The sequence below is a fragment of the Podarcis liolepis genome (genome assembly GCF_965112155.1).
Source record: "Podarcis liolepis genome assembly, chromosome: 3".
Taxonomy (NCBI): Eukaryota; Metazoa; Chordata; class Lepidosauria; order Squamata; family Lacertidae; genus Podarcis; species Podarcis liolepis.
This window is the reverse complement of record NC_139557.1, coordinates 65,163,113-65,178,322: the sequence shown is the minus strand read 5'-3', so window position 1 is coordinate 65,178,322 and position 15,210 is coordinate 65,163,113. Positions and strand designations below refer to the sequence as shown.

Sequence of the window (15,210 nt, the reverse complement as noted above, 5' to 3'; positions counted from 1 at the left end):
TTTATGGAGCAATTAAGATGAAAAGCACAAATGCCAGTCCTGACAACAAGTCTTTAATTTGTTGACTAGTGTATTTTGAAGAACTGCACCCTTTTCATTGAGAAATCCCTCTCCCAGATTCTGCTCCTATCTCAGGTATGCAGAGTAATAAATAACTAAGATTCAGGAAAATTCGCAAAAGGTAAATACAAGAGGCAGGCCTAATTCCGATGATTTCTGTAGCTGGCTTTCTGTTTAGGTCAGCTCAACAGCACAGTGCAATTCTATGCATGTTTACTCAGAAATAATCCCTCCCTATACAGCAGGAATGGAGAACCTTTGGCCCTCCACTTCTGACGGGGATCCCAACACCCATCAACCACAGGAATATGGCCAATGCTCAAGAATGATGGAAGCTGGAGTATAGCAACACCAATCCATTCCTGGTATAGAGCTTATATACCTAATTAAGAGTTTGGATTTGATATCCCGCCTTTCACTCCCTTTAAGGAGTCTCAAAGCGGCTAACATTCTCCTTTCCCTTCCTCCCCCACAACAAACACTCTGTGAGGTGAGTGGGGCTGAGAGACTTCAAAGAAGTGTGACTGGCCCAAGGTCACCCAACAGCTGCATGTGGAGGAGCGGAGACGCGAACCCGGTTCCCCAGATTACGTGACTACCACTCATAACCACTACACCACACTGGCTCCAATTTAATTAACATCACAAAAGTTCAAGAGTTAAAGCTTGTATTTTTAATTCAGGAATTACAAAAAAATGAAGTATGCTGATAAATCTTTAAATATGCACATATAGCATATCTCCAAATAAAATTATTTTCAGAAGTTAAAAACCTAACAAATACCTGCCAATCTCAGAGTTTACCATACCATGAATGCTACTAAGGGGGCTCTTTCACGCTGCACATAAACAAACCATGATCCCTAACTTCATATTACATCAAAACCTGGAATTGTAGTTTGGTTCGCTCCTGGCAAACTGAGATCTATAGGTTTGTTCTTGATTTACTAGACATGGTTTACTGGGAGCATAACAAGCCCTGGTTCAGATCTGACCCCCAATAGTAAGCACAGAATTGCTTCCTATACCCAGCCAATTGTGTGATAAGTCAAACCACATATATGTGTATTTGAAAGTGAGCTGACTGGGGGCAGTGGGAGAAATGCTCTCATTCTTCAACAATTGAACTGACAACATACCATTGTGGCCCATCAGGGCCGTCTTTACCCAGGGGTGCAAGGGGTGCGGGGCACCCGGGCACCAAATTCTGGGGGGCGCCAGGAGGGAGAGCAGGGAGAAGTCTCTGGAAAGTCTCACTCGCCAAAGCTGGGAGGAGGGCAAGTGACAAGAAAGAGGGAGAGACAGACAGAAAGAGAATGTGCCTATCTAGCGACAGGAGCTTGCACAGGCTCCGGAAGAAGAACTCGTATATGCGCACTCGCAAGGGTCCTCCTAGTTCCTCTAGAAATAAGGTTACTCTCCCAATGAAAGGCTGCCCGAGATGGCTCTCCCACGCATGCGCATAATTCCCGCCCGTCTCATCTTTCAGACACCTCCCTATGACCGTAAGCGCATGCATGGAGTCTTTACACTGACTCCCAATGCGTTCTTTGTCTTCTTTAAAAAAGCTGGTTTTAAACAAAACACACACACAAAACCTCCTTTTGGAACCGCACAGGCACGAGCACTATTTTTCAAATTATAATAGTGACAGAAGGCATAATAAAAGTTAATTTGGGACCTAAACTGAATTTGGGGGCGCTGGGTGGATCTTTGCACCCCGGCGGCGCATATGCTAAAGACGGCCCTATGGCCCATTCTGAAAAGTGCGCAGTGCCTAAATAACTTGTGCATGGCAAGAGATATATGGATGCAGCAGACAGGAAGGAGTACAGAATTTCAAATGGGCTCTTTCAAAGTATGTGCAATCACACCCTGTCCACATGAAAGATACAGTCCAAGACTGCACAGAGAAGAAAAAACACTCCCAAGTGTGCAAAACATTTTTTCCCCTGCCCTGACCAGTCCTGCAATTCTGGTTTTATGCTAAGGCATTAAATTAGAACCTGAGGGAACTCCCGAAGAGACACGTACTACCTTCAACTTCACAAATATTTTAAAAGGCATTTTGCAGTGTGCACAGTAAGTTTTCTAAGCCGCAAACAAGTGGCCCAAACAAGACTTAATAAAGCCTAATGTAATTGGGTCCTAAAAAAACAGACATGATTAGCTCTGCAGAAAAACAGAAGCCTATAATTACTCTTATTTCATGATGGCTGCGTCAAGAGTCTTTTCAAGTAGAACCAGGAATCCAGCATACAGAACAATGCTTTGACAGACAGACACATCAGGTGTTTGAATTAAAGGACCAAATTACATTTACACACAAGTGGCATAATTGTAGCCAGAGAGTACTTTTAACAGAAGAAGTGCCAGTTTGGGTGGGTTATTGAAGGTTATGGCACTTCAGTAGCAAAGCCACTGATTGTACCATATTGCAAATAAGTAGCCTGCTTTGGAGAAGGTGACAGTAAACAAGATGAACAGGCATCTGAATCCCCCGTGGTTCAGGGGCAGGTGCTAGGGCATTTAAGGGCTGAGAAATGGTTAAAACACCTCTCTCCTGCAGTGCTGTTTCTCTAGTACTCCCAACTGCAGGCTCCCTGAACAGGTTTTTCCTGTTTCAAAAAGGGCCATCAGGCTACCACTACATGCATTTGTGCATAACATGAAGTTCAGCTCTTCTGTTTATGACAAGCAAATGGCACTTGTTTGTTTTTACCATGAAGCATTCTCAAGAAAAAGGACTGGAAACTTTTGCTTGAAACTCACCAGATCGTGATTTAATGATGTTGCTAAACTCATTGCGCCCTCCATCTAGTCCTTCATCCAAAACCTTGGCCATCCTTTTTCCGCCCCAGCTTCAGAATTCCTGAGTAGAATTATTTAAAATCTTTGTCCACACTGCTCACACTCCAGCCTGCTTTTGAATACCTGAAACATAAACACACTCAAATAAATACATGTAAATAGTTCTTCTCAAGCAGGACTTTATAGGTATTGCTGCAACTATTTCAATCCATGCCTCCTCATTTTTAAAACTGTGTAATTAAAAATCCTCATTTTCCACTGCTCCTTTTAAGCCTTGGACTAGTTCCTTATCTTACAGATGCCTGAAGGTCAATTTACTCTGTAATCAGAGTCTATGGGAGGATAGACTCCAGGAGAGGATAAAAAAGGAAGACCTAAGGAGGCTGCTGACAAATTCTAGAACTCGAGCTTTTCAGTACTACCCACTTAATTACATGGTACCATGCTGTGCTTTCAGAGTGCTTTTTAAACTTAGTATCCATGACAGTGTGTGTGTGTATGGGCAAAGGTCAAGCAATATCTAGTAAGTCACAATCAAAATCCAATTAGCCTGTGTTATAAGGTTACTTACAGATTTATTCCATACACAATCAAATGCAATTCAATCCTGTATATGTTTACTCACAAGTCCTTCTGAATTTAGTGGGACTTTGCTTCAGGTAAATGTGCATAGGATTGCATCCTTACACTTTATAAGAGCACAATTCTCATCACCGCCTGCCACTTTAAAGAAATCCTGGCCCACAGACTAGAACACAGCTTGGGAGTGGCTGGGTTGACTTCCTTATTTATGTGGAAGGAAACAGTTTTCCAGCTGTTCCAAAGCCTGCCTGGATGAGACTGGTTAGCTCTCCGAATGCTACAGGGAGGAGGAAGAGTTATTTACCTCTTATATAGTTTAGCCATATAACATTTTAGGTGGAAGACAATGAAGTCTCTCAACTTGAACCCTGTCTATTTTCTAACTTTTATTTCCTACAAAAAAGGAGATAATGATACTAATCTACTAAAGCCTCAATGCACTATTAATACATTTTCCCACCATTCCCCAAGGGCTTAGAATTGTTTACAATATATCATCATTTTATTTGTATTACAGCCACCTTCTAAGGTTCAATGGAGCTGAGAGATGGAATTTGCTGTAGGCCATCATGCAAGCAATAAGATAAAAAGAGGATATGGACTTCAGCTTTCCAACAGTATCACTCCATGAGTCTATTGGGGGAAAGGAAAGAGACCAAATTATGTCATGAGTCTTGAGATGAGGAAATCTGCTCAGACTTTCACTCAACATGTGAGTGCTTGAATTGCCAGGTACAACTGTCAAAGTCAAGTTTCACACGTAGAATGAGTTTGGATTCCATCCAGCCCAAACTCTCAGCCCTTCCCAGCTGTCCACACACACTATATGCACACATAAGCAACCACAGCATACATAATCAGTTCATATTCTAGTTGCCTTTCAAAGGTACTTTTGCTACAATGACTTCTGCCCAGAAAATATTCTAGACCCCTTGCCTCAGAATCTGCTCGTATGCCAAGTCCACACATCTTTCCAGATATTGCACACATTAATCTCAAGGGAAACGGCCAGCCCAATTCAGCCCTTTCTGTAGAACCCTGAGCTTGCCTGAAGCAGGACAGCCAACACCTGCTCTCATCACATTCTGCTTCAAAGCAAAGCAAGCAAGGGGGTTTTTTAATTAGAAACAAATCCAAGTAAGTTAAAAACAACAACAACAGAAGTGAGGTCACTGTTCTCTTGCCTTAAAATAACCAGTGACTATTCCACAAGCTACTACATATGTGTCTGGAGGGAGTGTAAGGAAGATAAGCAAGAAGGTGGCAGCTGCCTTCCACCTCAAGTGGAAGCAACAGGTGGTTTCCTCTACTCATTTTACCCACCAATGCCTCCATGCATAGGTGGGCACAACCAGGGCCATCAAACCCACTAGCACAGGAAAAGAATTAACTCTAGCCTAAGCCGCCTTTGATTCCCTTTCCACAAAATGCATGCAGGTAGTGAAATTCGTATCTCCGAAAAGCTAATGAGAAATTTGTGTTTCATAGAAGCTTTGAGTGCACCTAGAACTCCAAAGGTGAGCGAGACAAGCGACCATTTTGCGGAGCTTTTAAACCTGTACCTGCTCTTTTGGGAAGGAGGAGGCAAAAGCGGTTAAAGACAGTGGCGCACACTTTCAGCAATTAAAGCCTCCTTGCATTTCAAGCATCCTACCACTGACAATCTAGCTGGGCACCCAGACCCACGCTCCAAATCGAATGGAAGGCTTTTCCTATATTATCAACCCATTCCAAAGAAGTTATCCGATGAAGCGGCCTCTCCGCCTCCAAAGCCTATGGCACACGACAAATTTGCCAACTCTTTTTCAAGTGCTACTCTTTTCTTCTGGAAATAGATTGGTGAGTCCACTGATGCCACGTGTAGCGTAAGAAAAGCAGGAGGAGCACCAAGGAATTGGGTGATCCTCTTCGTTTCCCATAAGGGGTGGTGGAGAGAGAGAGAGAAGGGGCTTTGCTACGACCTACGAGTCAGACTCCAATCCCCACGTGCATCCAGCTTCTTTGCAGAGTTTTGTCCCCAGCTGACTGCTCGTTTCCTGAGAAGAACTGCAACCCCACACCAGGCTTTGAAACTCTTGTCTGTGGTCTCCAATCCACCAGGATCACGGGGGGAGACGAAAGAGAGCGAGAGAGCGCTTCTTGGGCTGCTGCCCTTTTGTCCTCCCCTGCGCGGAATCGCATTACGCTCTTCGGCGTCGTCAATTATTCACCAGCTTACCTGCTGGAAAGAAGCAGGAGGAGGAGAGAAGCGCCGGCCAGATCCGCTGCTGCCCCGGCCAAGTCAAATCACAGGCTCCATTCCGCGCAGGGCTGCTGCTTTCTCTCCCTCTCAGAGGGACAAAAGTAAAATGAAACCCAGCGCCGACAGCCTGAAGAAGTTGCTAAAGCAAAACTAAACAAAACCCCCTCGGACCAAAAGAAAGTTTCGGCGTCCCAACTGCTCGCTCCGCGCCCCGAGGCTGCCTCTCGCTCCGCTCCTTGAGGCAGCCTCTCCCACCACCGCCCCCTCAGGGCGGACCCTCCCTCACGCCCTCCTTCCCTCCCCGCCTCGGCTCCTCCTGGGGCCCCCGGGATTCCTCACTCGCTAGCAGGGGAGGACGCGGCTGCGAAGGGCGGGCGATACAGCCAGCCTGCCTCGCCTCTCGCCTCAGCCACTTGGGCAGCCTGAGCCCCTCCTGCAACCAGGAGTTTGCACGACGCCGCCGCCTGGACAGGGACTCTCTCAGCGAACTTTTTTTCGCGGCGCCTGGAACTTTGTTCCTGGAACGCGCGCGCGCGCAGCCACTCGCTCTGCCTCCCTCCCTCCTTCCTTCCCTCGTCGGAGCTGCAGCGCAGGCAGCGCCACACTCTAGCGCTGGGAACGCGGCGTGGCAGTGTCACGTGGCCTGCCGGCCTGCCAATCAACTCGGACCCCCTTTCCTGTGCCTGGGGCGCCCTGCCGAGCGTGGGACTCTTCGACAGGAGGGCTCAGAGTTCGAGTCCCGCTTGGGGCAGAAGATGCCTGCATTGCAGGGGGTTGGGCTAGATGACCCTGGTGGTGTCCCACCCTCCCAACGCTACAGTTTTATGATTCTAGGACCGCACTCGCCCAGTGAGGTCGGTGTGTCACCTGCTACCCCGTCAGAGGAGAAACTCAAGATTGCCCAGAGCTGGAATCCTTTGCTGCCTTTCCCTTAAAGGCACACCCCACCCCAAAGTTAAACTAAGAAATTGTGCAGCCAGATCATAGACTAGCTTGCTCGGAAATAAGTGTCTCACTGTGCTGGAGAGGGGATTCAGTCCATAGTTGGGCGTGTTTAGGATTGAGGCACAGAACTGGCATGTGCCATCGTGGGAGGCCACAGTCCTATGAACGCTTGCTTACCAAAGAGTAAAGCCCCACTGAGCACAGTGGGCCTTGTTTTCGAGGAAGCATGCATGGATCACAGCCACCGTGAGAGTTTACCTTGCAAAACCTTTGCTTGAAACACCAGATGCCCTTGTGCTTGCATATATATATATATATATATATGCAGGTTTTGGTGTCCTCGGGTGTCTTCCCGTGTAAAAGTTGGGGTGTCTAGGCGACGTTTCGACGAGGTCTCACTCGTCATCTTCAGGCTGGTGCTTTCGGCTTCTTGTTACTGGAACAGAGCGGGATCTCAGTGTTTGAGTTCCTATAAATACTGTAGAGGGGTGTGGTGTATTGCCTCAAAAGTTCTGGGCAGAGGGGAAGTTCCCAGGCTAGTGTTCTTTTCTTCTTTTGTTCCTTAATTACTTGAGGGATATCTTGAGTGATTTCTTGAGTGATATTCTGAGTACCACTTAGGTGGGTCATTAGGTGTGGATTAGTTGCTAAAGCCTTCGTGTCTTGACCTCTTGAATTTGTGAAGAGTTTTTCTGGGAAGATGGCTGTACTGCACTTAGTTGTGCTTTGGCTTGGCTTCGTGTATAGGGGCGAGCTGTGGTTTTGTGCCCTGTGCCAGCCAGATCTGTGTAGGGATTGCAGGGGGGTGCAGCATCCGGAGGTGCCACTATGGTTTGGTTACTGGATGGTGTCTGTAATTTATCTGTGGAGAGGGTCTGGGTTTGGGTCTGGTGTGGTTGATTGGTGGTGGCGTTCTGTGTGCCTCTGGATCTGGTGTCGGTTTTTGTGGGGAGGGCTAATTTCCAGATGTCTGGCAGGCGGGACGTGTCGTCACGCTTGTTCATGTTGTGAGGGTGTTTCTCTATCTCGATGGCTTCCATGATTATTCTCTTGTGGTGATGTTCCATGTTAAAGAGCAATTTGGAATCTGCAAAATTAATTTCGTGTCCTGTTTCTTTCATGTGTTGGAAAAGAGAGGAAGATTTTTCTTCTTTTTTGACGGCATTCTTGTGTTCTGCGATCCGTGCATTTATTCGTCTGTTTGTTTGTCCAATGTACGTGGCTGGGCAGACTTTGCAGGGTATTTCATAGACCCCTTGGTTTTCCAACTGGATTTTATCTTTGGGGTTTCTGAGGATATTGGCTATTTTTTGGTTGGTGCAAAAGGCTGTTTTGATATTGTGTTTATGGAGGATTTTGCTAATTTTATCTGTAGTGCCCTTGATATAAGGAAGGAGGGCCATGCCATTGTTTTCTTCCGTGTCTTGGTTTTTGGGGGGTGTTTCTTTTTGGATTAGCTTCTTAACCCTGTTTTGCTGGTATCCATTGGCGATTAACACATTTGAGAGATTCTGTAACTCAGTTGTCAAGTGGTCTTTGTCAGCCAGGCGTTTGGTTCTGGAGATGAGGGTCTTGGCTACGGAGTTTATTTGTGCAGGGTGGTGGTGTGATTGAGCATGTAAGTAGCGGTTGGTGTGTGTTTTTTTCCGGTAGATAGTGTGTCCTAGGGAGCCATCAGGTTTTTTGTAGATTAGGACGTCAAGGAAGGGAAGCTGGTTGTTGGCTTCTATTTCCATAGTGAATTGTATTTTGGGGTGTAGGCTGTTGAGATGTGTGAGGAAGCTATCTAGTTTTTCTTTCCCGTGTGGCCAAATTACAAAGGTGTCGTCAACATATCTGAGCCAAAGTTTGGGTTTGTGTTCTGACTTGTCTAAAGCATTGGTTTCAAAGTGTTCCATGTACAGATTTGCGATGACCGGTGAGAGGGGTGATCCCATAGGTGCTCCTTCTATCTGTTTGTATCTTTGTCCATTGTGGATGAAGTACGTGTTGGTTAGGCAGTGGTTGGTCAGGTCCAGGATGTATTCGGGGGGATTGTATTTGTTTTGAATGGCTGTCAAGGCTTCATTAATGGGCACTTGTGTGAAGAGAGATACACAAGTGCCCATTAATGAAGCCTTGACAGCCATTCAAAACAAATACAATCCCCCCGAATACATCCTGGACCTGACCAACCACTGCCTAACCAACACGTACTTCATCCACAATGGACAAAGATACAAACAGATAGAAGGAGCACCTATGGGATCACCCCTCTCACCGGTCATCGCAAATCTGTACATGGAACACTTTGAAACCAATGCTTTAGACAAGTCAGAACACAAACCCAAACTTTGGCTCAGATATGTTGACGACACCTTTGTAATTTGGCCACACGGGAAAGAAAAACTAGATAGCTTCCTCACACATCTCAACAGCCTACACCCCAAAATACAATTCACTATGGAAATAGAAGCCAACAACCAGCTTCCCTTCCTTGACGTCCTAATCTACAAAAAACCTGATGGCTCCCTAGGACACACTATCTACCGGAAAAAAACACACACCAACCGCTACTTACATGCTCAATCACACCACCACCCTGCACAAATAAACTCCGTAGCCAAGACCCTCATCTCCAGAACCAAACGCCTGGCTGACAAAGACCACTTGACAACTGAGTTACAGAATCTCTCAAATGTGTTAATCGCCAATGGATACCAGCAAAACAGGGTTAAGAAGCTAATCCAAAAAGAAACACCCCCCAAAAACCAAGACACGGAAGAAAACAATGGCATGGCCCTCCTTCCTTATATCAAGGGCACTACAGATAAAATTAGCAAAATCCTCCATAAACACAATATCAAAACAGCCTTTTGCACCAACCAAAAAATAGCCAATATCCTCAGAAACCCCAAAGATAAAATCCAGTTGGAAAACCAAGGGGTCTATGAAATACCCTGCAAAGTCTGCCCAGCCACGTACATTGGACAAACAAACAGACGAATAAATGCACGGATCGCAGAACACAAGAATGCCGTCAAAAAAGAAGAAAAATCTTCCTCTCTTTTCCAACACATGAAAGAAACAGGACACGAAATTAATTTTGCAGATTCCAAATTGCTCTTTAACATGGAACATCACCACAAGAGAATAATCATGGAAGCCATCGAGATAGAGAAACACCCTCACAACATGAACAAGCGTGACGACACGTCCCGCCTGCCAGACATCTGGAAATTAGCCCTCCCCACAAAAACCGACACCAGATCCAGAGGCACACAGAACGCCACCACCAATCAACCACACCAGACCCAAACCCAGACCCTCTCCACAGATAAATTACAGACACCATCCAGTAACCAAACCATAGTGGCACCTCCGGATGCTGCACCCCCCTGCAATCCCTACACAGATCTGGCTGGCACAGGGCACAAAACCACAGCTCGCCCCTATACACGAAGCCAAGCCAAAGCACAACTAAGTGCAGTACAGCCATCTTCCCAGAAAAACTCTTCACAAATTCAAGAGGTCAAGACACGAAGGCTTTAGCAACTAATCCACACCTAATGACCCACCTAAGTGGTACTCAGAATATCACTCAAGAAATCACTCAAGATATCCCTCAAGTAATTAAGGAACAAAAGAAGAAAAGAACACTAGCCTGGGAACTTCCCCTCTGCCCAGAACTTTTGAGGCAATACACCACACCCCTCTACAGTATTTATAGGAACTCAAACACTGAGATCCCGCTCTGTTCCAGTAACAAGAAGCCGAAAGCACCAGCCTGAAGATGACGAGTGAGACCTCGTCGAAACGTCGCCTAGACACCCCAACTTTTACACGGGAAGACACCCGAGGACACCAAAACCTGCATTCCTGTACCCGTGAAAATCTACGAAAACAAATATATATATATATATATATATATATATCCTGCCTTTCTCCCAGGTGGCTCACAGCATGAATTAAAACAAATACAGCTAAAACACACACAATCTATGTATATACATTTTTTAAAGAAACAAATAAATAAATAACTATTAATAACAGCACTGAAAACACTGAAAACCATTTAAAAAGGAGGAAGAATGAGTAGCTGATATATAATAATTGGACAAATGAGAGCCAACAGAGTGTTCAATAATTGTCCTATCAAAACTTGATATTTTGAATCCTCCTGTCAGAGGAAACCACTAACCAAGGCCTATAACCACAGCTACATTGTAGCAACTGAAAGTTACTGTCTGCCCATGGTAAATTTAGTAATACAAAGTAGCAGACTTCATTTCCTAATGTTACTGTTGTTTACTACAACTTTTCAAAACACATTTTACAAAGTTTGCAGTAGCAATTACATTGGCAGAAAATCTAAGTTGCCGGCTTCTGTGCTATTTGTTTGTTTTATCATTATATAAACCCCACCCCTCATTTAACAATCCTGGGGTGGGTTACACATAAATTCAGCCGCAACATTATTCAATACAATATAGAATAACTGTTCTAAATGGGGTTGCACTTAAAGGAACAGGTACACAGTTTAGGAGTGCTCTTGAAACTGTGGAGGCCCAAGCTGGATAAAATGCTGAAGAATGCCTCTCACCAGCTTTGGCTGGTGCATCAGCTGCACCCTCCCAAAATCTGTTCCAGAGTGCTGGGGGAACTCTTAGAAAATGTTCAGGGGGAGGAAAGGCGGAGGACATTCTATGGTGCAAGGGAAAATTCTTGTTTGTTTGTTTTTTTAAAAAAAAATTATTGGTTTTACAAAATATTTTAAACAATACAAACAAATAAAAAGACATACAAACATGTATAATTTCATAACCTTTTTTTCATATCCCTCACTTCTCGGACTCCCCCAAACCTCCCCTTCCTACATCCCAATTTCCAAAATTATTTCAGCAAATTCTAAATAATTTTATCAAATATATTTCTTCTTATTCTTCTTTAACTTAATCTTATGTCGCTGTAATCTCCTTTTCTTTCTCAAAACCTCGACATTTTAGCATTCATCAATTTTATAATAGTTCTTAAGATAGATTTTAAATTTCTTCCAATCTTCTTCCGCCGTCTCTTTCCCCTGATCATGGATTCTGCCAGTCATCTCAGCCAGTGTCATATAGTCCATCACCTTCATCTGCCAAGGGAAAATTCTTGTGGTCACCGAACGAGAGACTTAGTGCTATGTTGGATTCCACCGCATGAGCTTTTCAAGGCTCAGATGAATTCTATGGAATCAAACTTTTATCCAGATTTATTCAGAAAGTGATGTGTGTACATGCACACTTTCTCTTTCAGTTTCTTGGGAAGAAGAGATACTGATATGAGAGTAGTATGCTGTGGGGGTGACACCCACAGGACTCACTCAAAAATCTGCAGGTATCTATGGGCCTGAAAAGGCTGGTGACACCTGCCTTGCAAATACTCACCTGTTCTGGCATCTTGTCTGTAATACAGTACTGTATCTTGTTTTTATTAGACTTAAATCTGTAAGAACTAGACCTCATTGACTCATCTACACATAATGAAATGCAGTGTTCAGTATTTTGAATTGTTTAAAGCACGTTGTAAGATCTGCCAGCATTTGAAAAGAAGAAGCATAATAACATTTACAGACAAGATATGTACATGTTGTTGTTTATGCCCATTTTCTATGTGGAAATGTAAGTTTTAAACATGAATCTATTGTTCTGTACAAACGCAATTTGAACATGTAACTAAAACTGAATTGTAATCCAGCAGTGTGTAGTGATAGAGCAGTATCAAGATAGAAACATCAGTGTCTTGAACAGTGACTGATTTGTTTTCCCAAAGAGAAGGAAACTTGTTTTGCTGAATTGCACAAATTAGGCATTTACCCTACTAAAACCTGCTCAGTGCTGCACTTAGGAACATAATAAACTTCCTTACATTGAGCCATCACTGGTCCATCCAGCAGATCTCCAGGGATCCTTCCCAATCCTACCTGTTAATGCCAAAGATTCAACTTGGGATCTTCAGCATACCATTGAGCCACTACTCTTCTTTATTACCAGGGAACCCTTGAGGGCATTGTATCAGCCTCCAGCAATTGTAAGAATAGCATAAATGTTTAAGAAGCTATGGTACATATTAAACATACAGTGGTACCTCGGGTTAAAAACTTAATTCGTTCCGGAGGTCCATTCTTAACCTGAAGCACCACTTTAGGTAATGGGGCCTCCTGCTGCCACCGTGCCGCTGGAGCATGCTTTCTGTTCTCATCCTGAAGCAAAGTTCTTAACCCAAGGTACTATTTCTGGGTTAGCGGAGTCTGTAACCTGAATCATCTGTAACCCAAGGTACCACTGTAGAGCAATAATGTCCCCCAATCACGTTGTGTTCCAATTTATACTAGAACCAGTTTATACTGTGCCTCAACCCTAAACTTTGCCCTCTCACCAGTGGCAAATATAAGAACATAGGAAGATGTCTGATACAGAGTCAGAACATTGGCCTACCTTGCTCAGCATCATCTAGTAGTCTGATGGACAGCGGCTCTTCGGGATTTCAGAAAGGTTTATTCCAGCCCTAACTGGAAATGTCATGGATTGAGCTTGGGACCTTCTGTGGGCAAAGCAGTTTTTCCAAGAACTGGCCTTTGGCCTTTCTCCTATATGTGTAACAAAATCCAACTGATTATTTTGAAATGAAATGCTGAGATGCTGAGTGGCAAGCAGGGAGGGGTGGGTGGCTACTGGAATTTGCTGTTTCTGTGCTTTAAATTGACATATTTTCTGCTCTGAGTCCCTCCTCAAAACTACTCCCCTTCCTGCAGGAAGCCTACACTGGGCAAAGTAGCTGGGAAGTTTTGAGTGGGAAAATGGCAGCTAGTTCCTCTTGTCCCCTAGCCAGATTCTCTACTCAAAATGAAGCTGTCCAAAGACTGGTTTCATTACATTTCATATGTTAACTGTGGGAGCCTCTATGTTAGGAGCCTATTTGTAACATGCATTTGCACCTCAGCCGACAACCCCTTGGATTATTTTTAAAGGATTCCTTAAGCTCTAATGACACCCCTGGAGTGATTTGTTATCTTTGTAAAAGATAACAAGCCCCTTAAGAACATTGTATAGAAATTCCCTTAATGAGCAGTTATAACCACCACCAGTTTGCCTTCCTGTCAAAAGCTTCTTAACAAGGTGGATAATTTCAACTGGCAACAATAACACTTCTCTTTAGAAAGCAAGCTTTTGTTCAGTACTATAAATGCAAGTTTTGTTCCATTGCATTTTATTGTTCTGTTAGCTTCACACCTGTTTTGTGCTCAGTTTGGTATGAGTTATGTGTTACACTGCATATATAACTATTCCACTGAAAAAATGCCATCTGTCTCTTGTTTAACTGGGAAAAGAAATTGTGCTCATTCAGTGGTTCTTGTAACCCTTATATAAAACAAATAAAATTGCCTTGATCAGACTCTGAAGTAACTGGAGTTTAAACTAACATATTGAATCACACCTATTTTGCAGATCATTAGTGTATCTGACTGCACCAGTTAATAATTATTGTTGTTAGGATGGAAAGCTGAAAATTAAAAGAACCAGATAAACCAGAGAAGATTACAATCCACATTACCAGTCAACTTGTGTGCACATGCGTGCACACAAACACACCTTCAGTTTATTTTCTTATGGAGATATGATGAAAAACATGTGCAGGTTGTATTTGCTCAATAAAAAACCAAACATGTTAATGTTCTAGCCAATTAGCTTAAATGTACTTGGATGTCTGATTGGCAAGCATTGGTACTTAATAAGCAGTGTTGGAATGTTTAATGAAAAAATAGTATGATAGTAAGCATATTAGACTACTTGTAAATGGGTATTAGACTGCTCAAAATCTACTTTTAAATACACACCCCAACAACATTTATGGCCGTAAGCATGACTGGGAGTCGGGGTGGGTCCCATGGGGGGCACACATAAGCTGCTTTCTCATTCCTAAGCCACTGACTCAGTTTTTGTTTTGTGCTTTGTTTGGACCAAGAGATGGAGAATTAACCTAGTCCCTGTCACTTCCTTCTCCAGTGGGTTAGCTGAAAAGGCACAGGAATGTGGCAGGGGGAAGGAATGTTAGCAGTTTACCTACTCCAGATAAAGAGAGTCACACATGTAAAGAGTTTTCTGTGCAGATTGCACACATTACTTATTGTTCCAAACCTTTTACCGTCAGTTAACATACACAAAGCATCGACAAGCATGTACAATTTTTTACTATGGAAAAAAAAAAGGAAAATAACACAACAGCAGCATTTGGGACTTTTTAGTTAAGAGGAAAGACAAGTAAGACGCAACATGATAGAAGTTCCTAAAATGATGCATGACATGGATAAAATGGACAGAGAGAAGTTATTCTCCCTCTGTCATAACACTAGAACTAAGGGACATCACAAAAGCTGAATGTTGGAAGATTCAGGGCAGACAAATGAAAGTTTTTCTTCATACAGCAAATATGGAACTTGCTCCCACAGGAGGCAGTGATGCCTTTAAGAGAGGATTAGACCATGGGTTGGCAAACTAAGGTCCGCGGGCTGGATCAGGCCCAATTGCCTTCTATATCTGGCCCACAGA

The 15,210-nt window shown here is 43.8% G+C and overlaps 1 protein-coding gene across 4 annotated transcripts in view; it reads right to left on the bottom strand.

Moving 5' to 3' along the window:
- UTRN (utrophin) overlaps positions 1–6,298 on the bottom strand; it is a gene marked incomplete at its 3' end in the record, with an annotated part of 327,257 nt that extends 320,959 nt beyond the window's left edge. For 2 of the 4 annotated variants that reach the window (XM_083496211.1, XM_083496214.1), the window contains exons 1-2: positions 5,672–6,298; positions 2,833–2,994 (exon numbers count right to left, since the gene is read on the bottom strand). In XM_083496211.1, coding sequence (XP_083352337.1) covers positions 2,833–2,905 — 73 coding nt within the window. In that variant the 5' untranslated portion in view covers positions 2,906–2,994; positions 5,672–6,298. Of the gene's footprint in view, positions 1–2,832; positions 2,995–5,414 lie in introns of all 4 variants that reach the window. The other 2 variants (XM_083496212.1, XM_083496213.1) reach the window with 2 other exon arrangements.
- Positions 6,299–15,210: the final 8,912 nt, after the last annotated feature.